Source organism: Diabrotica undecimpunctata, chromosome 9, assembly GCF_040954645.1.
Source record: "Diabrotica undecimpunctata isolate CICGRU chromosome 9, icDiaUnde3, whole genome shotgun sequence".
NCBI lineage: Eukaryota > Metazoa > Arthropoda > Insecta > Coleoptera > Chrysomelidae > Diabrotica > Diabrotica undecimpunctata.
The window spans coordinates 116,517,038-116,544,180 of record NC_092811.1 but is presented as its reverse complement, the minus strand read 5'-3'; the positions used below and the strand labels follow the sequence as shown (position 1 = coordinate 116,544,180).

The 27,143-nt window shown below is 33.9% G+C and overlaps 1 protein-coding gene across 2 annotated transcripts in view; it reads right to left on the bottom strand.

Moving 5' to 3' along the window:
• Positions 1-27,143, bottom strand: part of LOC140449896 (uncharacterized) — a 97,653-nt gene that overhangs the window by 66,275 nt on the left and 4,235 nt on the right. For both annotated transcript variants that reach the window (XM_072543312.1, XM_072543311.1), the window contains exons 3-4: positions 16,402-16,647; positions 8,073-8,272 (exon numbers count right to left, since the gene is read on the bottom strand). In XM_072543312.1, coding sequence (XP_072399413.1) covers positions 8,073-8,272; positions 16,402-16,647 — 446 coding nt within the window. The remainder of the gene's footprint in view (positions 1-8,072; positions 8,273-16,401; positions 16,648-27,143) is intronic.

The window sequence follows — 27,143 nt, the reverse complement described above, 5'->3', positions numbered from 1 at the left end:
TCCACAAAATAATTATTTTAATTAAATATATTAGACAATTGTACGCAACTGATATGGGAATAATTTTTTGACAGTTAAGAGTGTGGCAAAATTATTTAAAGTATTGCCGCTTTTTTCGAGTAAGAATTTTGTTTATGTTTTGATTTCTTACACAATTTGATCATAATATATTATATATTAATAAATTGTATTTATAAATACATATTAAATTTAGATTAATAGCTTTAAAAACTAATTATTGTTGTGTATTGTGATTGTGCTATGCCAAAACAACTAAATAGTCTGTAGAAAGCTGATAAGCTTTCATATAAGATAGATCAGTGTTTCACATGATGGGGGGTCGCCATGAGGTACTAGAGGGGTCGCCGAACATTTCCAAAATAAGACAAAAGCACCACTTTGTTAGATCATGTATTTTTATTTTAACAACGCCGTAAATAGAAATTAACAATTAATTATCAGACGAAATATAAAACTAAATATTAAAGTCCGTAAAAATAAAAGATTAAAACAAAGTCAAATATTATAATCTTAATGAGAGCTATGCGCCTGTTTCTGTGAAACTAATCTTTCAAATCTAGGCTGTGTATTTGAGACACACACAATTATATCATTTTCAAGTACGAGACGATTTCTAACTCTTGTTTTAATGGCAGTCATAGACGAGAAACTTAACTCACACAAATATGATTTTACAAATGGAACCAAACATTTTACAGCTTCACTCGCCAACCGGGGGTATTCCTGCATCTTTTCGGTCCAAAATTGGTCCGAGTTCTGGGAAAAAAATTGGAGCTTCAACATTCCATCACTTGATATTTCAATAAGTTTTTCTTTTATGTTTATTGGTATTTCAACATGCTGAAAGGAATCGGCTAAAAACGGATTTAGTATCCATCTGCAACTGTCGTAACTGTTTTGAATTTCTTCGGGGAAATAATCACAGAGCTGTTGTTTTAAATTGAGCAAAGTAACATGCATGTCAGCAAAAACTTGTTCAAAATTTGTAGCACTGTAATTGGATACATTTTCCATAATTTCCCGAAGGCACTGGAATGAATCGAGTTGTTTTTTGCCAAGTGAGGTCGACCATAAATCGATTTTTCTTAGAAACGCCTTAATTTTATCTGTGGCTGTAATTATATTAATGTCGCGACCTTGTAAATTACTGTTCAAAATATTTTATTGCTCGAAAACATCAGCAAGGAAACCTAGTTTCAGAAGCCAAATAGGATCGGAAAATTGATTTTCATATGGGGACTTCTCATCTTTCAAATACATTAAAAGCTCTGCTCTTAAGTGAAATACTCTTTTTAAGGCGTTGCCCCTTGAAAGCCACCTTACTTCGATGTGATAGAGAAGATTTTCAAATAAAGCACCCATGTCTTCGCAAATTTTTCTAAAAATACGGGTCTGCAAAGCTTTTCCTTTAATGGAATTTACAACTTTAATGATGGTTTTCATAACACAGTCCATTTCAGGAGGTAAAGCTTTGGACGCAAGAGCTTCTCGATGTAAAAAACAATGTCTCCATTTAGCATTAGGCATTATTTCTTGTAATTTGACGATAAGACCAGATTTATGTCCTGTCATAGCTTTAGCGCCATCTGTGCATATAGCAATACATTTACCCCAGTCAATATCATATTTACTTGTACGTTTCACAAAAGTGTCAAGTAAACATTTTCCAGTGGTATTGGTCTCCAATGGGGAACAAAATAAAATATCTTCTTGAATGCCATTATTTGTATCATATCTTACAAACGTAATGAATTGGGTACAGTTAGATATATCTGTAGATTCGTCCATTTGAAGAGAGAAGTACGTGCATTTATTAAGATTTTCCACAACTTGCGCTTGAATATCTTCTGCCATATCACTAATTCTTCTTTGGATAGTATTATTTGACAGAGGTATTGTATTTAATTTTGCAGCCTCTCTTTCCCCACACATTATATGTACCATTTCAACAGCTGCTGAAAAAATCAGATTTTCAGCAATTGTGTGCGGATTACTAGTTTTGGCAACACGATAAGCAACTTTATAACTAGCTAATAATGCTTTTTCATTAGTAGTGGTTGCCAAGGGAAAACTGTCTTGCTGTTTGTGAAGGACGTTCAGCTTTCTTTCAAAGCATTCTACGGGCTTGTCTTTTTTATCTGGATGTTTGCTATTTAAATGTCGAAGTAACTTTGATGGCTTTATGCTTTCTTTTGACAAGACTTGTCCACAAATAACACATTGTGGTTTATTGCAAATAACGGTAAAACCATATTTAAGATATTCATCAATGTAGAATCTATTTTTCTTTTTATTGCTGCTACTGCCACTTTCAGACGTAGATGGTTCTGCACTTCTTTTTAAAAACTTATCCATAATTTATAATTTATCGTAGACGTAAATACGTAAACATGAATACGTAAGTCGTAAAATATTTACTCATTACTCAACACCGCGTTCGCCACCATAGGCTGTTTGGATTCGAACTGAGGTTTCGTTGCGCATCGGCGCTTATACAGGGTGGTCCTAAAGTAATTGTACAAACAGAAACCATAGATGCACTTTAAAATATTACGATTTAAGCCAACTTGCTTTAATAAAATGTTGATATTAAGAAAGATACAGGGTGTTAAAGTGGAAATTTAAAATTCTATTTTTCGCTATAAATTTTACGTTTGTAAATATTTTTGGACAAAAATTTATAATTGGACGCTTTTAAGTAGGATAAATTATAATTTTATACATAAATTAATGTTACTGATAGATGGCGCCACATATGCCATAGGTGTGGCATAGACTTGCGCTTAACTTTTTTGCTCTTAAAGTTACCTCTATTTGTGTTAAAAAATATTAAACATACATTATTTTTACAAAGAAAAGGTATACTTGTTAGTAACCTCAAAATTTAACCGTTTTCGAGATAATCGCATTTTATAAGTCAGCTGCCTCATAATTCTTAGTTGTGATATTTGTGCGGTAAAGCACTCAATACCTGTAGATGAGCATAATTCATAGTTTATTCTTATTAAAACAACTCAAAGATGATAATGTAACATTACAAAATTTTTGTTATGGCTGCTAAATGTCTTATTGGAGAAAATATTCTTCATCTTCTTCTTTAGGTGCCGTGTCCGTATTCAGACGCTGGCCGTCATCATGTATACAATTTCCCTTTTCTATCGCTTCTTAAATTTCTATACCTACTGGCGTTGTATTACTTTTTCCCTATTGTAAAATGCTGAAAAACCAAAATATATGGTTTATGTAAGATGGTACACCACCACATTCTAGAGAGAAGGCGCTGAGAACATAGTTAAATATACATTTTCTGAACGTTGGATTGGACGTGGCAGTCATATTCCTTGGCAATGTGGTGAGATATTGATATAATTATTTAATTTATAAAAAAACACAAAATAATACTTATTATTCATTACGTAAATTGTTGTTTACCCATTTTTATTATGACAAATGGAAACTAAAGCACAGGTATGAAATAACACACGTGTCTTGTTTCATAATACTTTTGCTACAAATCTTACCTTAAAGACTCAGCATTTTTACAAAAACATCATCGTTGGCCTAATAACCGATATTGTTATAAATATAGTAAACAAACAGGCAATTTAGTTCAGCATAATATTAGTTCGTTAGTTCATAATATTATCATCATTATCATAATAGTCCATTTGTTCGATATGTAATTATAGTTACTCGTAAGCTTATATGAGTGTATATAAGTAACCAATGAATGAGATACATCACAGTTTAATACATTATTTAACCTTTGCGACATAATATACTATAAGATTTGGATATAGATTCGTCCATTATACATTATAGCCACCACGTAGCCCAGAATTTAATCCGCTTGATTTTGGTGTATGGGGCGTATTAAAACAACGTGTCTATAAGAATGCCATAAACATTTGCAACCAAATATGGGAAGAAATAAATACTGCAACAGTTTCTTTAGAACCAATGATGCTATTTAATATGAGATGATTTTTATGGAATATATTGACAAATGAATTAATGAAAATGGTAGACATATCGAACACTTACTTTAACAAAAAGTTTAGTAATTTAGTTTAACTATTTCTTAATTTGGTTTGTAAACAAAATGTTTTGATTACGACTTTAATTTAACATAAAATATAAAATGTTTGATGTAAAATCCTATTATTCTGTTTTTTGTCATATCCTATTATTAATTATCCTGCTGATATATTTATTTTATTTAATATTTCGTTAACTATTAACTTTAGTTATTGGTATTTTATACCAAAATTTAGATTTATTAATGTTTTTGTCTATTTTTCCTTCGTTGCCTGGGGTAATTGCCTTAACTCAGAAATATGCAGCTGATTTGTAAAATGCGATTATCTCGAAAACTATTGAGTTTAAAAGTTATTAACAGGTATACCTTTTTTTTGTTGAAATAATGTATCTTTAATATTTTGTATCACAAATACAGTTCACTCAAAGAGCAAAAAAGTTAAGTGCAAATTTATGCCACATATGTGGCATATGTGGCGCCCTCTATCCGCTACATCAAAGTGTGCATCAAATTATAATTTCTCATATTTAAAAGTACCCAGTTGTAAATTTTTATGCATAAATGTTTACAAACATGAAAGTTATAGCCAAAAATAAAATTTTTAATTTGCACTTTAACACCCTGTATCTTTCTTAATATCAACATTTTATTAAAGCAATTTAGCTTATATCGTAATATTTTAAAGTGTAGAATCTACTGTTTCTTTTTGTACAATTACTTAAGGACCACCCTGTATATAGCCAAAACGAGGCTACGAGAACGTTCCAGAGTGCCATCTTTCGCGATTATCATGGAAGAGTTTTGCGATGTAGACACAACCTAATATGTCGCGGTGTACAATGTGCAGTCGACTTCTTATTATTTATTTTTATTGTAAATGCTATTCTGGCAGAAGTACCTACTACTAATTACTAGTGGGACAGATCGCAATCGTTAAAATAATTGTATTAAAATAAAATAATTGTTTTTGATTTAAACTTAAACAGTAAAGTAAAATTAAATTTGAGAAACCATCAGATAATTGTAAATTAAGCACGCTATTTCTGTCAATTAATATTGAATAAATGAGTGGGGGGAAATTGAGGGGTCGCGAACAAATTTTTTAGCAAAAACGGGTCGCGGTTTAGATAAGTTTGGGAAACTCTGAGATAGATTATTTTGAACAAGAAATAATGGCGGGACGTTTACTATTAATGCTCTAAATAGAGGTAAGTTTAAAATTTGGAATATATAATTTTGTATTAAAATGTTTTCTTATGTATTTTATTGTGTTGCATTAGTCTTAAAATTAAGTGTATTTACTGTTATACATATAATAGTTTGACAAATAGCTGACATTTTAAAAATTCCTCACTTACTAACTATTCTGATGTTTTGGCAACGCTGTGGGGTTCTGACGTCGTAAATCTTGAATGACGTGCACGCATTTTTATATGAAAAATACTATAGTTATAATATATATATATATATATATATATATATATATATATATATATATATATATATATATATATATATATATATATATATTATAACTATAGTATAGTTATAATAGACCCGTTAATAACAACTACTTTGGAAAATCAAATTAATGCGGCTGGTAAGAAGATCTAATTCACTTTCAACAAGATGGAGTTCCACCATATTAATTTATTCCAGTTAGACAGTGGTTAAATGATAGATTTCCTGGCAGATCGATTGGTAGATGAGGAGTAATAGAGTGGCCACCACGATCCCCTGTGGTGATTTATACATATGGATATTTTGTGTTTGTTGTCAAATACTGGCCATTAACTGAAACTCTTTAAGGTTTGTTAAGGTTTCTTAACCTTAGTTTATTTAACTCTGTATCAAAACATACTAAAAATGAAAAAAAAAACTAGATACATTATACAATGAAGTTGTATCTTAACAGTCTTACCCTTGGGAGCATGCTACGATAAAATTAATAGAATTACTTAACATTTGACGACATTTTATGAATTTGCTTTTCTTTTTTCTTTCAATCTAAACTTATCACTATGGTGCCCATGCATCTTCTTTTTTTTTATATACATTTTAGGTTAGTTTGACAAAAGAACTGCCTATGCTTATGCAAACCTTCATCGCACATTTTGGCATAATAGATAGAACTGTTTTGTTTTCACTTATTAAACAAGTAACAGAGTTTATCTTACCAATTAAAAAGGGAAAAAACCAAGCACAAATAAATCTGCAGTGCGACCACAGTATAATGAGCATTAAACTGTGGTGCAGCTATCAAATATCTGATCGTTCTTTACGACGAATGCTGAAACCCATGCACTATCGAGTTTACTTTCCACCGTTCGCGCCTCCTCTACGCATTTCACGAGGATAATTTTGATCGCAGATTATAATTTTGCGAGTGGTACCTCGCAGTCAGCATGATCCGTAGTTTCAGCGTTCCAGCGTTTTGTGGTCGGATGAAGCAACCTTCAAGCTGTGGTGAATTCTCACGACTTCATTGAAAAGGAATAAAACCTGCCTGGGGTGTGTGTGTGTGGTCAGGTATCCATGCGGGAGGTCTCGTGGGTCCGTATTTTTTGAGAGTAACGTGACGGACCAAAATTATCTGGAAATGCTCGACGATTTTCGTGCAAATTACGATGATTACGGCAAATGGACAACGATCCAAAACTCGAGAAAATCCGTTATTTCATGCAGAATCGAGCTTCGCCGCACTATGCGGCATGTGTGCGGGAGTACCTTAATATCTATTTTGGAGAATGGATAGCTAGACAAGGAATCGTTAAGTGACCCGCACGGTCGTGTGACCTGACTCCTTGTGATTTATTGTTGTGGAGACTTCTCAAGGCCCGCGTTTTTACAAGAGGAACACGCTTCCTTCCCGACTTCCAAAGTGAAATTGAAGAATAATTTGAAAAGTTTGACGTACTTCGCCAGACTTGCCTCTCCATTGCGAAATGTTGCAGTGAATATATTGATTAATATGGGCATCAATTTGAACACTTACAGTAACCTTTTTTTTAATCCCTTTTGTAATTTCTTTGAATAAATTCATTTTGACGCTGCATTTTTGCTATTATTGCAAATTATTTGCCTGATTTATGCTGACCCCTGTATATAGAATACTCATCCTACCAGTGCTGAAATATGGGCCCGAAATATGTACGAACCCTGTTAACGGCACCAGTAGGAAATTGGAGTAGTGGTAGACGAAGACTGAGATGGAGGGATGGTGTGGACAAGGACACGAGGAAGATCGGTGCAACAAACTGACAACTGCTGGATGAACCGAAACCACCCGGCAAAATAGACTGTGGAAGGTCGAGGTTCAACTAGGGCTGTAGTACCACTGATGATGATAATTCTTACGATGCTATTTAAACCAAGATTTACGTAACTTAATTTTAGACAGTATAAAAACAGTTTAGAGAAATTGATACATTTCTCATTTTAATTAATAATAATCTTAATTTTCTATGCATGACACATGTCAAGTGTCAGTTTTTGAAAAATCATTCATTGGATTATATTCATTCTGTCTGTCGCTTCAACTCCATCCAAAAGGTTGAATTCTCACACCCTTGCCATAGACAAATATTTTAATGTGTGTTAATTGTAGGACAGCTCAGAATGGATTTTTAGCCCCCGAAAGCGTTCAGCTAGGAATTTTAACCACTTAACAAACTTTTTACACGCTTCAAAAATATTTTTCTTTTTCATTCTTTCATTTGTCGTAAGTGTATACAAAAACATATCAGCCCTTTTCAATTATTAATAAGTGAAAAACTCTCGAAATTGTCTATGATTGAGTGCTCGCAAACAAATGCTGTTAACAAGCGTAGTAATATCAAGCACATGTTTCATATTTAGAGCATTTTCTTGACGTAATAAAATGCAAATAACTCGATAAAAAACACAACTTTGGCCATAAGAAATCATTTCTTACCTCCTTCATCTGGGAAGCTATTTTCCCACTAACGATAACCACTGAAAAGATTGAATTATATTTTAACCTATTACTTACTGTCAATAGAAGAATAAATCCCAAATACCCCATATGTCTCGTGAGTTCTCCTGAAAGAAATTTGGATTTTCCTACAATAAAAACAATAATCCTTTGCATTTGTATATCATCTACTTGGCAAGTATAGTTTCCTTCTTCTTCATTTGTCACATTTACTAGATAAAGTATATTGAAAGAATCCACATACATATGGGAATAACCTGAAATATAACTTTGTATTAATGTTATTACCAAAAGCTTCTACGAAATGATTGGCTTGCTCTCTGATCGTAGGAGGAAGGGTACAGGTGAAAAATGGGCCGTTATTATTTAGCGAAATTGGAATATTGACGCCGCGCCATCAGTCATAAAATATGTTAAATTTTGTTCAAAAAATACCTTTAACAGCAAGAAAACAAAGGTCGTTGATAATATATAAGGAAAATATTTTCTATACGGGTATAGTATGAACGGATCGTTATTTCACATGTATTCGGTAGTTTTATCGTCATTCTAATCATTTTGGAATAATCAGTGTTAGAAAAACTTGTTAAACATTGACAGAAAAGTTTTTCCAGCATGGAAAATGACTTAGGTAATTGTGAGTATGTATACACTTTGCATTTTACAGAAAAGATGCCAAAGCATAAAAAAGTAACATAATAATAACAAAATGAACCTACAATTTATTCAAAAATTCACCTGAAATTCACGCAGAAGTTTATTCTTCTATAATTGCTTATCTCTCTTCTTAAATCTGAGTATGATGGTGCTAGTTTGTCATTAAATTTTTAGAAAAAAGATTGTATGTCCTGTAGTTTGATTTCGATGATCTCATTTATTATTATTTCTAGTGTGTTCAACAATTCCTTCGTGGCTTCTACCTTGTTTAGTTTAGTGAGATAATCGATCCATTCTTTCTGAGGTATTTGATTCATTTTGTAACGATTTAATTTGCCTACCACAATGGGTACCACTTGTAACAATGTATAATTGTTTCGGTATAGGGGGTTGAAAGAGGGACTGGTAAATTACTGGGATAGAGATAGGGTAAGCAAACAAACCGAAATGTTTGTGAATGGCCACTCTTGTTTTGATTGGAGAGCTGGGGTCGTAGGTAAGTATCTTTATTTAAGGGACTGGAAAGGAAAACTACAAAGTAAGACATCAAAAAATACTTACAGAGATTTCCTGGGCAACAAAACACAAGAAGATTTCTAAACTATTTGAATTGGACGCCGTTTAAAAGAATCCTCTTGCTGGATAGAAAGAAAGGCTTTTCTTTCTCTTTTGGGATTGGAATTAAATCAAAACACGGTCCCACACAAACTGCAAATGGTCTGGAACGACCACGGAACACAAAATGGACAAGTCCTGGGGATGTAGGACACTGATTTGGGCTTCGGATTATCCTGTATGACAACAAATTGCACTTTTCAAAACTCGGCCGCTCAATTCTTGTTTAAAACCATGCGGTCCTCTCAAATTGTTGTAACGCTACTTTACAAACTTCTCACATAGGACACAGCAGAACAAATCGGTGAATAACTATTTTCCCTTGCATAATTATTCGAAGCAGTTCATATCTTTCGCCTCTTGTAATGTGTCCCAAGTATTGCAGTTTTCGTTTTTTGATCGTAAATATGACTTCCTTTTCTTTATTCATTCTTCTCAAGACCTCGACATTTGTGACTCTCTCGGTCCATGATATTCTCAGGATTCTGCGATACATCCACAGTTCAAATGCCTCTAATTTTTTGGTATCAATCTTTTTCAACGTCCATGACTCCATTCCGTAGAACAGCACAGAAAGTACGTAACATCTCATCAGGCGAAGTTTCATTTCAAGGCTCAAATCTCTTCCGCAGAACACTCTCTTCATTTTAGTGAATATGGATCTGGCTTTTTCTATTCTTATTTTGATTTCTGCTGAGCTATCGTTGTCTTCATTTATAAAAGTGCCTAAATATTTGTATTTGCTAACTCGATCGATAATTTCATTGTGTAAATATAAATTTTGAACATTTTGTGTTGATTTCGATATTACCATAAATTTAGTTTTCTTTATGTTCAAAGATAGTCCATATTCTTCGCTGCAGTCTGCTATCTTATTCACCAATGTCTGTAGCTCTTCAAGTGTTTCTGCGATCAGAACGGTGTCGTCGGCAAATCTCAGATTGTTTAATCTAACTACTTTCTCACCAACAAGTGTATATTTATTTCACGCTCAATATTAAGCGGAATCAAGATTAAGTGCGAAATACCAATCTGTGTTTTGTAAACAAGACTAAAAATGTTTATATTATCAAACTCAGCGACGCAAAAATATTGAGAATATTTTTCGGTGTTTTAACATATACAAGGTAATTAGAAATGCTACAGTTTCAAATAGTTCAATAACGTCTTTTCTTTATAAGCTGATCCACCTCCGTATCTATTTCTACACTATAGAAGTAATTTGCAATCGTTTTGGAAAATGTTTCCCTGTACTTAATTTTCGTTTGTTTGCCAAACGTTTTGTTAACGCGTTTTTCCAATAAAGCTTCTGTTAATTCATCCAAAAACAGAGAGGCATATTTAGATATGGAACACCTTTCAAGGTGTTCCATATCTAATGTCATACCAGAGGTATGTGAAGAAATCTTTAAGGCATTGAAAGAAAATATAAAGCTTAGTACTACTAATAACTTTATATTTGTATTAATCACAAAATTACAAATAAGATAATAAAAAATTATGCATTGTAGGATAGCAATAGGATTCTCATTGTCCTGGCGTAAAAAATCTAAATTAATCTCGTCGATTGGATTTTGTCCTTGATAACTATTAGCTTAATTTCAGATCTTCCATGCGAGACTGAGATAATATGGCATTGATTTTGTCCCATATAGCCATAATGCAGTAGATAACATTTTTTGAGTTGGATATTCACAAAAGTTCCAAAAATATCGTAATCATTTTCTTGTAATGTAGAATGCTCACCCGTAGATGTTTTATTTAAAGCATTCTTAATCGACTTTATTTTCCTAATTAAAGATGCCACTTCTGAAATTTATCTCTTCTTCGGTGTTGGAGCTGACATTTTATCGTTTGATTTACCAGTAACTCTCGCAGTTGGCGTCGCAGACTTGTCGTACGGCCGTAGCGTCTTCCTGGTTTTCAGGGGTTTCTGGACGATCTACGACCGCCGTTCTCGAAGGATCTCAAGTTTCAAGAGTCCATCTTCGTTTCAAGGAGTTAAATTTGGACACCGGCCTCTACGGGCGAGAAGTTCCGCCGAGCCTTTGTGGTAGGTGAGGGGCCACCGGCAATCAGAATTCTCTAACAGTTCGAGCTTTCTTACAGACAATATTTCTTACAATGACTTAATTTGTGTTAGAATTCTGATTCGTAGTGTATACCTCAAATTCCACAGAGATGTCGGCCTTCTCCCTTCGTGTAGTCGCGTTCCCTCTCCTCGAGAGAGTCACAAGAATGCCGGCAATGTCGAGTCTTCCTGCTGCCAGTCGCTTCGTGTTGCTACCTTTCGCTAACAGTAATTCCTGTAGTTACTATTTGCATAAGGTTTCTGGAGACGAAGTGTTATTGGAGCTTGACCTGATCGGAAAAGCAATCACAAGTCCCCGTCGGGGCTTTTATTTGCTCTTTACCGTGACAGGCCCAAATAACGCTGTGGTCAGTTCGACACAATTTGAAATAGTTCTGAGACCAATGTCTATCTATCTCGTACTCTTGATAATTTAACTTCTAAATTGTGATAACTATTCTTGGGTTTCGACGATAGCAGGATATTGGTTAAATAATAAAACTCAAAGTAGCGTGGTAGCACACCGAGCCAACAAGGTCTAACGGGACTAGTAGTGTAAGACGACTGGATCCCGATCGGAAGATGTGTTGCTCTTTTATACACATCGTGTTTGAGCATTTGCAGCAATCTTCCGTCGAGAGGCCAATGACAGCGCAGTTAATAACATGCTCTGTGGTTGGCCGGCCAAAGTAATAATCTTTGTCGTGATTGGTTACCTTGGCGACAGACTCCTTGCATTGTGGTTTATTATCTGTCGCAGATGTAGATGGTCGTAATGAACAATTTTCAGAATTTGAAATATGATTTCCTTTGCTATTTTCAATGTTGGCTTGGCTCACTCGGCTGTTATCTTGCTCTTCATCTATTGCTGATTCTTGACTGTCATAAAACAACAAAAAAAAGAAACACTTTAGTAATAATTTTAATAAATAAGTATATTATTTTTTTTAGATATCAAATAATGCCAAAGAATGGGCGGAAATAGAAAATGGATTTAGAAAGAGATGGAACTTTTCTTTATGCTATGGTGCCATTGATGGAAAACATATTCATGATAATAGTGGAAGTACGTACTTCAATTATAAAAAAGTGTTTAGTATTGTTCTTATGGCGTTAGTAAATGATGACTACTGCTTTCGTTATGTTGATGTTGGGGCTTGTGGAATATAATCAGATGGAAGTGTATTTAAAAATTGCTCCATATATAATAAACTGGAGAATAATCTTTTACCAGAGAGTGGAGTAATTGTTGCGGATGGTGCATTTCCATTAAAAACCTATATTATGAAACCTTACCCTGGTGACAATTTAACATTGGAACAAAAAGTTTACAACTACCGACTATCTAGAGCGAGACAAATAGTGGAAAAGCATTTGGTATATTGGTAAGCTGATTTCGTGTATTCCAAAAACCAATTGCAACCAATGTAGAAACAGTCAACAAAATTGTATTGGCAGCATGCGCTTTACATAAATAGTTGAGGAAAAAAAACGAAATTATTTAATCAGCAGTGATGTCCGGGAAGACATTGATGCAGGAAACACCTTTCATGGCTCTTGGAGAACAGAAACTGCAGAGCTTGAGGGCTTATGTCAACAAGGGAGTAATTATTCTTCGAATAATTACTGTTTATTTTTTACTTTAATATTTCTTGACTGTTTATATGCGCGCTCCAGAAACAATACGCTGCTTTTCAAAATTTCCCTTTGTGTTGACACTCATTTTCTTTACTATAAATAAATAAATAATCCAACCTTACTTACCATTGTTTTCCTTTTCATTGGTACAAATTTAATAAAACTGTGCATTTCATCGAACCAGTTTAATTTTGGCTTATATTCGTCCTTAGAACCTGCTCAAGACAGGTTGATTTTTCAATTTTTGACAGTTCCTGTCATTTTTATGTCTTTGATAGGCATTTCTATGCCGAGTTCAAACAATTTGCCAATTATTTTTTGTAGTGCTGAATCAAGAATAGACTCTTTATAAGATGGAATAGTGGCGTTTCACAGACATTCTTTCTCACGATACATTTGCACCAACTTTAAATTAATCTCGGCACTTAATTTTGGCATATTAGTTTTAGAAGCACGTGGTTATCTTTTTGAAATAATAAAACAGGTCGCCACTACGCATATGCCGTTCGAAAACACTAGCTTTGCCGGCCAGATGAGGGTGGTACACAAACCAGGATAGTAAAACCAATAGAAGGGGACGCAAGTAGCTTAGCAAAATAGAACTCTATGCTATTAAACTATCCTAGCTTAAGAGATTTTTTTACATTTTTAACGAGAAGAAAGAACATCTGCATACAGACACCTGTGACTCACATAGGTAGTGTTGAGTTCCTAATACCATAACGAAGTTGTGATAGGACGAGATTCCCGAGGGAGTAACATCTTTGGCACTTTGTCCTGTCGCCACTCCGAGATGGTCGGCGTCCAACTAAAAACCTCTTCTTTGTCACTGACTTTCTGTCTTTCTTATTAGCTTACTAGCCTACACGCGAAGCTAGTTGTGTATACATGAAGCTAGTAATACTAGCTTGCTAGTTTAAAAGCGCCAGCTTGCTATCCTAGCTTGACAAACTAGCCTCGTGTAATCCGGGGCATGAGTGCTGCATTACAGGACCGTTCTCCCAGTGCAGCGAAGAAAATTAGTCCCTGAATCTCTTTCTAATGGTCGAGTTTATCGACCACGTCAGCTAAATGACCAATGGGAAGGTCACGTGGTCGATAAACCCGGTCTATTAGAAAGATATGTAGGGACTGCTTTGCGTTCATTTTTTCTGTCGCACTTGTGTTGTAACGCTCAGTATATTTGTATTATATATCTATGGTATTAACATTTTTTTACATAGCCTCAAAATTTGTACGAAAAATTCAAATAACTGATTTTTTGATTTTTTTATTTTGTAATCTTTGTCAAAACAGTAGCGTCGTGCGCTAGATCTATTCTTTATCTTTGATACCTCGCGTTTTTAACAGCTGACAACCCTAATTTGATACCATTTTTTCTCAGGTAACCTTATACCATCATATTAAAAAAAAGTAGCACCAACTTTGTAGCATTTGAAATTTATTGGAATCCCCTCGTATATGTGTTAATTGAAATCCCCTTATATATGCATTATAATAACGAAGAATTTTTTTCAATATTTCTTAGTTCGTATCCTTCAATTTATAATCTTTCGTTCTTTATAGGTCGCCGCCGTCGATAATAAATCATTTTGTTGTTTATTTATGTCACAGGCGCAAATTCTTCGATATTTCTTTGTTCAAACCGCCCGATATTGCGTTTTCAAATTAATCTAACGTCTTAATTTTCGTTGTGTTTTGTTTATTTTAGCATTTTGCTTATTCTAGTTTATGCCATCAATTTTTTAAGATAATTTCGTCACTCTCAGTGGAGCCGCTGTTAGAGGCAGTGGTTTCGGTGTTGGTCCGAATTTTCATCTAGTTCGTAATGGTTTTTCCTTATTGTTTTTTTATCGGAATTAGTGAAGTTTTTTAGTATGTAGCAGTTCAATGTGTAGTTACAGAGGTCAGTCAATTTGTTTAAAGTAAGTGGAATTTTACTCTTACGTAATATGTCAGATTTAGAAGAGTAACCACTTGTTTCGATGTTATGAAGATTTGTGTGAACATCTGAAAAGTAAATAAGATGGTTCCCGTTTACAAGATGTGTATAAGTGCCCCACTTCAACCTCGTTTTGTTCCTGTTCTGTTCCTGGAGCAGTTTTGTATTTGAATATGCCAGTTTCAACTTTTAACCTCAAATAGATCCAGTTTTTCTTCAATCGTGTCCAGATAGTTCCCAGAAATATTAGTAATGTCCAGTATCCCGTTTAATCCTCAGAAGTTTCAGTCCAAAATTTTATGTGAATTAAAGGTAACATTTTGTGTTTAATTTCTATAGTAAAGACAGACATTTTTTTTGATAAATTAATAATTGCTTTCATTGATTAAAAAGAAAATTTTTTTTATTTGTAAAAATTTTTATATTTACCACAGTTTATACGTGAGTATCATCAGTAAGTTTTTGTAGTATCTCCAACTCCTGGAAATTGTAAACAGATGACACATGTAAGTTTTTTTTTGTATTTTTGTATTTTGCAGCTATTGTCATTGTAATTTTGTATTGTCTTTTTTGAGCATTCTTGTGTTCTCTATATTTTGCAACTGTTTGTGGTGACACAAAAATAAATGTTAAATTTTGTTTCTTAACATTTTGTTTATTCGTTTTTAACAAACCCTTTTTTTTGAGTTTCCATTTGGAAAAGATATGGTTTTTTATGTTTGATAATTATATCTCCAGTTACAACTAGCTGGTTGTAATAGGTATAATTAGTCACCTCAAGTGGCGCCTTATATTAAATTTCTTGAGGTGTTTCCGGTTTATTTTCATTCTGTTTGTCCCAAGAGATTTATGACCCTTTATTTCATTTTTCTGGTAGTTACCCCAATCCTATACCCTGTCTTTTACTTATCCACGAACCCAGCTCTCCAGCAACCCCCTGAGTGCCGTTCGCACAAGTAGCGTTTATTTTGCTTGCCCTTCTCTACCCCCAGTAGTTTCTTCCCCCAATTTTCTACCCCGTGTGGTAGGCAAAATAAATCGTTACAACTTGATTTAAAAAACATGAGTAACATATTTCATTTAAAAAATAAATGAACGAAATTTTTGTACAAAAATTAATTGCTATTAATTGAACTAAAACTATTTGCAGCCACTTTTTTACTGGCAACCTGTTATTAGTGTATTCTCCTATTCTTAAATGTATGTAAAAATGTGAGTTTCATTCACTACGTTATAAACGTAGCGATTTTGCAGCGGGATCTCATACTAATAAGCAGTATTATTATTTTTCATTTGAATCAAAAGACGTCTTAGTAAAATATTCTTTATCTGCATAATAACTTTACAATTATTAATCTCGGTACAGACAAATTTTATCAATCAGACAAGCTATTATCTACTTTCTTGTAATGGCGATTTTATTTAAAGTAATTTAGTGAATAAAGTTTTAACACTATACTCACTTGCATCTCCTGGCTTTAAAGACTTCCCGCGTTTCTTCCACACCACAATATTATCCAGAGTTGATTCGGGACAAACCAAAGTCAAATGTGATTTTTCCATCAAGACAAATGTTTTCCTGTATTTAAATCCCTTCGTTTTACCTACTTTCCACCCCTTATTCTCTCCATTATCATCAAGAGTGCATGTTTCCACGCACATTTCCACTTGAATAAAATCGGGTATAACTCTCGTTCGATTACTTATGTCTGAAAGCCAAAATGGAGAATTTAATCAATGACGTGGGGTGGTTTATCTCCCAGAAGTATATCTTAAGAGGCGTTAGGTATCTCGTTTTTTCTGTTTATTGGATGTTAAGGGGGCGATACGAAAATTATTTAGGTCACGGATCAAGATCAATTAAGTAGCCGAAGGAATATTTGACAAGCAATGAATGAAATATGGCGTTCGGAAAATTATGATTTACAAAAACAAAATAAATTATGGTAGTATTTAATTAAATGAAAGAATAAACAACTATGCCATTATTTAACGATATCCACTTCACATTTACAAGATACGATAGATGACTGTGAATTTAACTAAAAATTTAAAAATCATTTTAACTAGATGATATCCCAATAGACACTGAAATTTCTGAATAATGAATGGATATAAGTGTTCATTTTTTAAATCAAATATGGCAATCAGAATATATTCCAGATAGTTAGATAGAACAGAGTATCGCGTGATTCCTTTACTTAACCATTTCACTCACGAGTTTTTCTTTACACAATAATTTTAAAAATAATTTTTAAAATAAAATTATCATAAGTAACACACTCGCATGGTTTTTTCAAAATTTGCTTCCTTAGGTATATGAAAAAAATAATGTCTACAATTGTAGACATTGGTACACAATGAAATAAATTATACTATTTATTGAAAAATTAAAATACATTAAAAATTTAAACAAAATTTAAGTATGTAAAATACAATAAAAGTATATATTTTTCATGGAAATTTACAAACAATTGCAATCTTTTTGAAGGCACAAATGCACCCTACATTTAGTGCAAGTACATCTAGACTTACATTACACGCATTACACGCATTAAAAACAATGAAGAGTGGGAAAAGCCCTGGACCTGACCTGCTTCCTATAGAAATCCTAAAAATTCTAGATGAGAAGCACATTGATGTTTTAGTGACATTCTTGAACCAAATTTATAGTTCAGGCGTATTACCCAAAGAGTGGTTAACGTCGATTTTTATTTGTTTCCCCAAAAAGAAAAACGCAGAATGCAGCGATACCGCACCATTAGCTTGATGTCTCATGTGCTAAAGTTACTACTAAAAGTCATCCATAACCGAATATATCACAAACTAGACATAGGCGTTAATGATACACAATTTGGTTTTCGCAAAGGCCAAGAAATGCGTGAAGCTCTTTTTTCACTTAATATACTGATACAAAGATGCCTGGACGTCAATCAAGATATATACGCATGTTTTATTGACTCTAATAAAGCATTCGATAAAGTACGACATAAACAATTAATGAATACCCCAAAATCAAAGAAGATTGACTACAACGACCTTAGGATCATATCAAATTTATACTATAAACAGCGAGCAAAAGTACGTGTTAACGAAAAGCTGTCAGAAGAAATTGAAATTAGACGTGGAGTGAGACAGGGATACATATTGTCGCCAATTCTTTTTAATGCCTACTCCAAAGAGATCCTGAAAAACGCTATTAAGAGTGAAACAACTGGAATAAAGGTAAATGGAGTTCTCATTAACAACATTAGATATGCGGACGACACTGTGATCTTAGCCGAAAATATTGAAGATCTTCTGAGACTGGTGACCAGAATAGCGGAGTATGGAAAAGAGTACGGTCTAACAATGAACGTCAAGAAGACGAAATTTATGAGAATATCGAAAACTCAAAGAAATAACGAGAATCTTCTAATAAACGGAACCAACGTCGAACAAGTGGACAAATATGAATATCTGGGAATAATGATTAACTCCACAAATGATTACATTCAGGAGATCAAAATCAGAATAGAAAACGCTAGAGCAAATTTCAACAAAATGAGAAGAGTACTATGTACAAGGGACTTGAAATTGGAACTAAGAGTTAGGTTGGCGAGGAGGATATTTAAGAGGATATACTAAGAGGATATTTTTCGACTTTGTTTTATGGAATAGAACCTTGGACCTTGAATGCGACATCAATGGAAAAACTGGAATCATTCGAGCTGTAGGTGTATAGAAGAATTCTGAAAATATCGTGGACAGAACACGTCACAAACAAAGAGGTTCTGAGAAGGATGAATGAAGAAATAGAAATTTTAAATACAATTAAAACAAGAAAATTGGAATATCTCGGACATATTACACGTAGAGAGAAATACAGCTTGCTCCAACTGATTATGCAGGGAAAGATCCAAGGAAAGAGAAGCATAAGGAGGCGTAGAATGTCATGGCTGCGCAACCTGAGAGAGTGGTACGGATGTACATCAAATGAACTTGTCAGAGCAGCCGTCTCAAAAGTCCGAATAGCTATGATGATTGCTGACATCCACCGCAGAGATGACACTTGAAGAAGAAGAAGATCTAGACTTGCCTTTGCAGCCTACATTATTGCAGCGTCCAGGCAGGGACACCCCAGTCTACTCAGGCATATGGTTTATGTTGTCTAATTGTACCGCTTCAAGAGGCTTTATTTCAATTCTGTTTCGACTCAGTTGAACAGGGACGTCATCTTTTGAAGGCCTTCCCACTTTCTTCCTAGAAATATTATTGCCCTGCTTGATGAGCACATCCCTTCTCTCCATTCTGAAGTGTTATAAGTCTAGTTATTTTTTTGTTGGGAGATCGATAAGTTACAAACCCGACAAACATTCATAGTAATGCCAGGGTTGACGGAAGACGCTTGACGGAAGACGCCTTACTAGGAGTGGAATTCCTCAGGAACCATTCTATCGAACTTATATTCGATACGACCAAACAATACATACAACATCAAGAAGAGACATGTAACACTTTAAAAGACTCCACTCAAAATACGGAGTTAGACAGATTCCTAATAAAAGAACTAAGGGAGTTTGAGAACATAACAGGACCCACCAACTTGATAAAACACGAAATAAAGTTGAAGAAAAGGTGCGATCCAGTCAGACAGCCTTATAGCCGGCACAATCATGCAATGCTACAGATCATCAATCAAGAAGTGGACAAGATGTTAAAAGAAGGAACAATCGAACCCTCCACAAGTGGCTGGAGTTCACCGATTGTACTAGTTAGGAAAAAGGATAACTCGTACAGATTTTGCATTTACTTTATAAAAGTCAACAAACTATCAGATAAAGACACAGGCTCAGTAACAGGTACGTCAAACAGGTACGTGGACAAATCGCCTTTGCAAATAGGAATTGCAGCGCGAAGCCGAAAAATGCGGCTTAGATCCCAAGGGAACCGTCGACGAATTGAGACTACGACTCAGAACCTATTTTAAAGATCGCGAGGAAGCGACAGGAACAATCCCAAAAGAAAAAACTTCCAGGGAGCAGAATCCGACACACTGACCCAGGAAATTTCGGTCATCTGAAGACAATTATAGGAATTAACAATACCGAAACAAATGGGGCAATCAGAATTGCTAAATCAAGTACAAAAGTGGAACATACACTTCGACAAGAAACATTCGGATGCAATAGAATTCTTAGAGAGGATAGACGAATTAAGCTGGGCCTACGAGATCGTTAAACAAGATCTACTAAGAGCATTACCAGAATTGTTAGGAGACCACGCATTGTTATGGTACCGAAACAATAACAAAAATTGGAAGATAGAAAAAAGCTTTCTATCCCAGAAGATATTTGCTACAACTAGAGGAGCAAATCCGAAACAAAAAACAGAGACACAACGAACCAGTGGATAGATATATCACGGAGATTCAAACATCAGACGAGAAGGATCTTTTTCCAGAAACCAAGAACTCGAAAGGATATACAAAAATTTGTTACCAGAATATAAGCTTTATGCTCGCCGCCGGGATTTCGAAAACTTAACCGAATTACAAGATTTAGCCCAAGAATACGAAGCTTTAGAAGACAAACTGGCGCCCGAGCAAAATTGAGGAAGTGCTAAAAGACCCGAAAATTAATAACATGCCGACAAATAAAGAGCTACCCGTCACAAATATTTTCTGTACTATAACCAAGAATTTACAATTGCCATATCCACCTCATGAAATATTATTCTCAGTGTCCATTTTTTGGAGAAAATTTTTGTTCGGTATAATGATATAGGACGTCAGCTTTGTCGACTCCGCCCATTTTAGTATTGTATTCCTTCACTTTATGAGGTCGTGAGGTCGGTTCACTTCAATTCGTTATTTTGCAGTTTTATCCCAACGTTTTACTTTGTCTTGGTCTCCTATTCCTACATAGTTTAAAACCAATGCTACTGGCTTATTATCCAGCCAGTTTACCAAAACAACTCCAGTATTTGATATTACTTCCTCAGAAAATCCCCGCTGCTTCTTTCGGAATTCATATTCGTTGGTAACAGGTTTAAAAAGTCTGTTTAGTCTGATAATGCCCGTTATATAAATAGATTTTTGATTCAGGACCTCGATTAAATTGTAAGAAGCGAAATAATTATCACAAAATAATGTGTGTCTTCGTGGCGCTCAATTTTCGGTAAGACGTAACACTACTGCGGCTCCTTGGCCAAATTTTTCAGCTGTTATAGGAATTATTTTCATTGTTTTTCTTTGATAGTTTACAAAGTAGTAATAATTTAAGCCCCATGGATGCGGTTAATTTTTTATATACTGTTTTATATTTAATTGGCCATTGAAAGGAACCATTTGTTCATCCACGCAAGCATAGTTCTCTACTTCTAGCTTCTTGCATCTATTTAGTACTGAATTGAAGACTGGTCTCACTTTACACAGCTTGTCGTTCTTATTTAGATCCTCCAAATTGATAACACAATGTAGATTGGTTCGAAGTTTGTAGATTCTATTTATGGATACTTTTTCGTGAAATATTGTCACCTTCAATGATTTACTCTAGTTCATACTTAGACGTGGAAACTTCAACCAATAATTATGTTTTCTATAAAATATTTCATGAAATAGTCTATTGGATATATTTCATTCTCAAGCGAAAGGTTATGAACTGATTGTTCCTCCAAAAACGAACTTCTGGTTTGGAATTTGACGTCTTGCATCCATATGATCTCGTTTCTTTGGGATATATCCATATTTCGATAAATATCTTTAAACTCTACAGAATTTGGAGTCGCATGTTCATCATCCATAATGCTTTCCTCGATAACATCACGAAACTCGTCTGCTTGTTTAAATATATCCTCCATATTATCAGGCAAAGGAACTCCAATTCCTCTTTTCATTATAATATCTTCTTCTTCATCGCTACACTCATGGCCTTCTATATGAGAAAGGCCCTCTTCTAGCTCTTCAAGAAGCTTATTTTCCATTAAAAATGTCCTCTTAGACATAATTTGCTAAAACTAATAAAATATTAAAAAAAAAATAAAACTTTCCTTTTATACAATTGTCTACAATTGAAGACACCATACTTTAGAGACCTATAGTCACTCCAAGAAATATATGACGAACATATTTATATACATCTAATAATATAATATTTGTACTTCAAATAAAAATATAAAATTGACTGGATGATGAATAATTTTTGATATATTTATGGAAATACGAGAGCTTACCTGGATAGAACGTGTAATGCAGTAACCACCATATAAACAGCTCTTATCAATTGATGCTTCCTTATGGTAGAAATCACTTTAAACTAGGCAATAGTTATTACAGAATGTCTGTGGATGTGTAAGATATCACATAACTGTAAAACGAAACCAATTGTGGGTAGACCAGATACTTGAAAATTGTGTGTACAATTGTAGACGCCATGAGCGATAGGGTTAAAACAAATCAATATCCTGATTTGGCAAAATCTTATAGAGGTATTTCATTAAGCTCCTGCATAACAAAAACACTCGAAAGAATAATAAAACTTCTCCAAAGATGGTTAGAAAAAACAATAAAATGTCACATATACAATTTGGATTTAAAAAAAATCATTCTACTTTGGAAGCAGTGAGATTGTAGGCCAAAATATTTCTTTGATATCCCATTTTTTAGAATATTCAATAAACGGTGTTTCCATACAGTATCAAATGCTTTAGTTATGTCAAAGTAAATTGCCATACATTTTTGATTATTTTAAAAGCTTCGTGAATAGCGTTTTCTATATCTATAATCTTGGCAAAAAAGCCAATGCAAAGGAGTGCAATAAACATCGCACCATAGCCTTAATGAGTCATGTCTTGAAATTGTTTTTAAAAGTAATTCACAATATAATACATAAGAAATTAGATGAAGGCATAAGTAATACACAAATGGGATTTAGGAAAGGACTGGGAACACGAGATGCCCTGTTTGCAGTAAGTGTTCTTTCGCAGAGATGTTTAGATATAAATCAGGAAGTATATGCCTGTTTCATTGATTTTGAGAAGGCATTTGACAGAGTGCAGCATAATCGGCTTAAAGAAATTTTATTAAATAAAAACATAGACAGTAGAGACATTAGAATCATATGTAACCTCTATTGGAACCAAACAGCAAAAGTGAAAGTTGAAAATGAACTGACCGAGGATATCCAGATTCGCCGTGGGGTCCGCCAACGGTGTATTTTATCACCCTTGTTATTCAATTTATACAGTGAAGCCATCTCAGAATTAGCGCTTCCGAGGTCAGTGAGGGCCTTATAATAAACGGTGAGCCACTTAATAACATAAGATATGCTGACGACAGCGTCCTTCTGGCAGGAACACTAGAAGAACTGCAACACCTTGCTGAACAACTAAATATATATTGCAACGATTATGGACTAAAAATAAATTTGAAGAAAACCAAGTTCATGGTATTTACAAAAGCACAAAACATCAAAATTAAGCTAGTAGTAAATAATACAGAAATTGAACAAATATCTTCGTACAAATACCTTGGAGCATGGATCACAGAAGATACTGATCAGACAAAAGAAATAAGATGCCGCATTGAAATTGCACGGTCAACTTTTAATAGAATGAGAAAACTTTTTTGTAATCGCGATATCAATATATCGCTCCGAATAAAAATGCTTCGATGTTATATTTTCTCTACCCTTTTGTATGGGGTTGAAGCTTGGACACTTAAAAAATCCAACATTAAAAACCTAGAAGCATTCGAAATGTGGTGTTACCGACGTATTTTGAAAATATCATGGATGGATCGCAAAAGAAACAAACAAGTTCTCGAACAACTAGGAAAACAATGCGAAGTTTTAAATTCTATAAAAATCAGGAAATTGGAATACTTGGGGCACATCATGAGAGGTGAAAAACACGAACTACTAAGGAATATAATGCAGGGAAAAATCAAAGGCAGAAGAAGCGTAGGAAGACGTAAAATCTCGTGGCTACGCAATCTCCGTGAATGGTTTGGATGCAGTTCAATTGAACTATTCAGGCGCGTAACCAACAAAATTATAATTGCCAGAATGATTTCCAATCTCCGATTGGAGCGGAACTTGAAGAAGAAGAAGATCTATAATGTTGTTGTTTGTAGATCTGCCTGGTCTAAAGCCAGCTTGTTTGATGGTAAGTTGATTATTATGTTCTAGGTTCCACATTAATCTTTTGTTGACTATTTTTTCCATGAATTTACATGAAGAACATGTTAATGATATAGGAAGTAGTGTTGCCCAAAATCGGTCTTGGTCTTGCAGTCTTGGTCTTGTTCTTGCGTTTTTGCAAGACCAAGACCAAGACCAAGACCGCCTAATTTTAGCAAGACCAAGACCAAGACTGACCGTGCAAGATTTAAGCAAGAACAAGACTAAGCCTGCGAGACTCTTGCGTCTTGCAGTTAGGACTGAATGTGGTTTTAGCAAGTATAGTAGTTCGGGTATAGGCTTAAAGACTCAATGAGACGCAAAAAAATGTAATAAAAATTTGAAAAACTGAACTAATGCGTATTACAAACAATACCATAAACATACATACCGAATCAAAATATTCATTAAAAAAACACATTTGACACGTGCTACGTGCTCAGAGGTCGAGATTACAAAATTAAATATTTTGTACATTCTTTTCCAGCACACGACTTCTTCGCTCTGAAATTAATTGTTCATATTTTGAATCATAAAAATAATCTTCTAACATTGCGACGCCGACAGTAATATCATATTCCCATTATAATTTAGTCAGAAGGAATCTAAATAAACAAATCTTATCGGCAAGACTATAAATTATTGTTTCTGCTGAGTGTGCGATGAGATCATTCGGTTAAACAAAATTTGCTGAAAGAGCGCGAAAGTAACGAGACAAATTAATAACATAATTATAATGCCGCCTACCGTAACAAAATACCGAAGTATTTAGAATAAAGAAACGATATATAATTCTCGGTTTGTTATTAGATAATTAAGGTATTGGATAGTAACGAACATAAAGTAACTAGTAGTATCGTAGTTACTTTTTCGACATTACTTGACTTCATTCCCAATTGAGCTTTCCTTTGAGTTTAATGTAATAATTGTTTTTCATCTAATCCTTTTTGTTCCCGGAGTGGCAAATTTACAATTTGACATGAGGGACAAAGATTCAAATAATTCTAGTCGGAATAGTGAGCGTTGGAGTTATAGATCTAAAAGACCTAAAAGCAAATTTGATGAGTTTTTCGAAATAATTCATGTATCGCTAATTGGTTTGTGTAAATTGTGCCTACATAGAAAGGTTGAAATAAAAATGAACAACAGAAACACGTCAGGTTTAAGGAAGCATCTAATATCTTTTCACAAAAAGGAATTACAAATATTTCTTCCTGAAAAACCAAAATTCGGTAGAGATATCACAAGCATTTTAATAACCGCTGGTAAAAGTGGACATGTAAAAAAATATACTTATTACCAACTACATATATCATATACCTACTACTTTATTTTGGTAAATTAATGTATTTATTAAGTAGGTATCTCCTTAATTTAAAAGAACTTCTTTTGATTGTCATTGCTTTTTTACCTATTCTTTATTTTTTCAAGTTAGTTTTTTATATAAAAGTAGAGATAAGATTTCTAAAAACATTTATTTTGCTTTAATAAGCGGATTATAGTTTGTTATTTTATCACCTAAAAAATCTGTGCCCTTGATACATGTATGTGGATTTTTTGCCCATCATGTCCATCAATCTCTTTCTAGGCAGATAATGTTCTTTAAAATACAGGCATGCTTATGTCATTAATTTGTTTTTTTTTGTGTTTTAACCATGTTTTAGCACATTTAAGCTTAGTAAATGCAAACGTTTATTAAGAAACAGATTGACTTCTGTGGGGCATGTCAGTTGTTTAGACATTTATTAATTTGGTTGGTCTTTATTATGGCTATGTTAATTCAAGCTTAAAATGTACTTACTCCGTTACGTTGTTCTAAGATCTAAAGTAACGTTTAATAAATAGCAATAGGCTAATGGGTAACTGCAAGACTTGCAAGACTCTTGCTGCAAGACCAAGACCAAGACCAAGACCAGGAGTGCAATACCAAGACCAAGACCAAGACCAGGTGTATTGGCGCAAGACCAAGACCAAGACTGCCTAAGTCTCGTCTTGTTCTTGCATTTGGGCAACACTAATAGGAAGATATGATTCTGGTTGTAATTTATCTTTATTTGGTTTAATAATAAAAATCACAATGGCATTTTTCCGGATTTTTGGAAATGATTTTTGTGACCAAATATTAATAAAAATTTGGAGTAGAAGCTCTTTTGCTTCTATGGAAATTTTCTTAATAAATTGTATTAACCTATCGTTTGGACCTGGGGAAGTATCTTTCATGTTATTAATTGCTTCTTGAAACTCCCCTTATAACTAAGAGGTGTATTGATAGGGTTAAATTCGTCGGAAATTGTAATAGGTACTGCCTCCTTCTGTTGTTTGTAAGTTACGAACTTGTTACTGTAATTTTAGCTGGATGAGTATTTTTGATAGGTATCAACTAGTTCATTTACTGTATCCTGTAAATCAGTTACTAACGTCCCTTCTTTTTCTAGACTTTTGATTTGTTGGTAAGATAATAGATTTGCTTTTTGTTTTTCGTTATGTGCCCATGTTATACCTTCTTTTAGAATTGACAAGATCTGTTAAATTGGTCTGCTTATTCTTTTTGTACACTTCCATAGCTAGCAGGCAGTGTTTTGGTTATCTGTCAGATCGTTTAAGTATTGATTTATTGATTCATTTTTAATATTATCTATTTCTGATCTTAACTGTTCAGTGAGGTTGTTTAAAGAGTTCCTATTTTTGCCGTTTTAGATTTTTGCAATATTTTCCTGGTTTATCTGTATCTGTACACTAACTCTCTCGAATTACTTAGAAACTATTTCTCCCGAAAGTAGTTTTAACCTATTGTTTTTCTTAAAATATATTTCGTATTGTTAAATGCTGCTTGTTGTATGTTTGTAATTAATTTGTCTACTTCATCCTCAAGTTGTTGATTAGTTCTGCTGGGTCATTTAAGTTAATTGTTAACTTAGCTCCTTGTTTCAAACTGCACCAAACTGTTCCAATATTTGTTAGGAGAGAGTTAGATTAGTCGTATTAGAGAGTGATTAGCTTTTTCAACTTTCTTGAAATTTGTTGGAACTTTTCTTAAATTATACAAA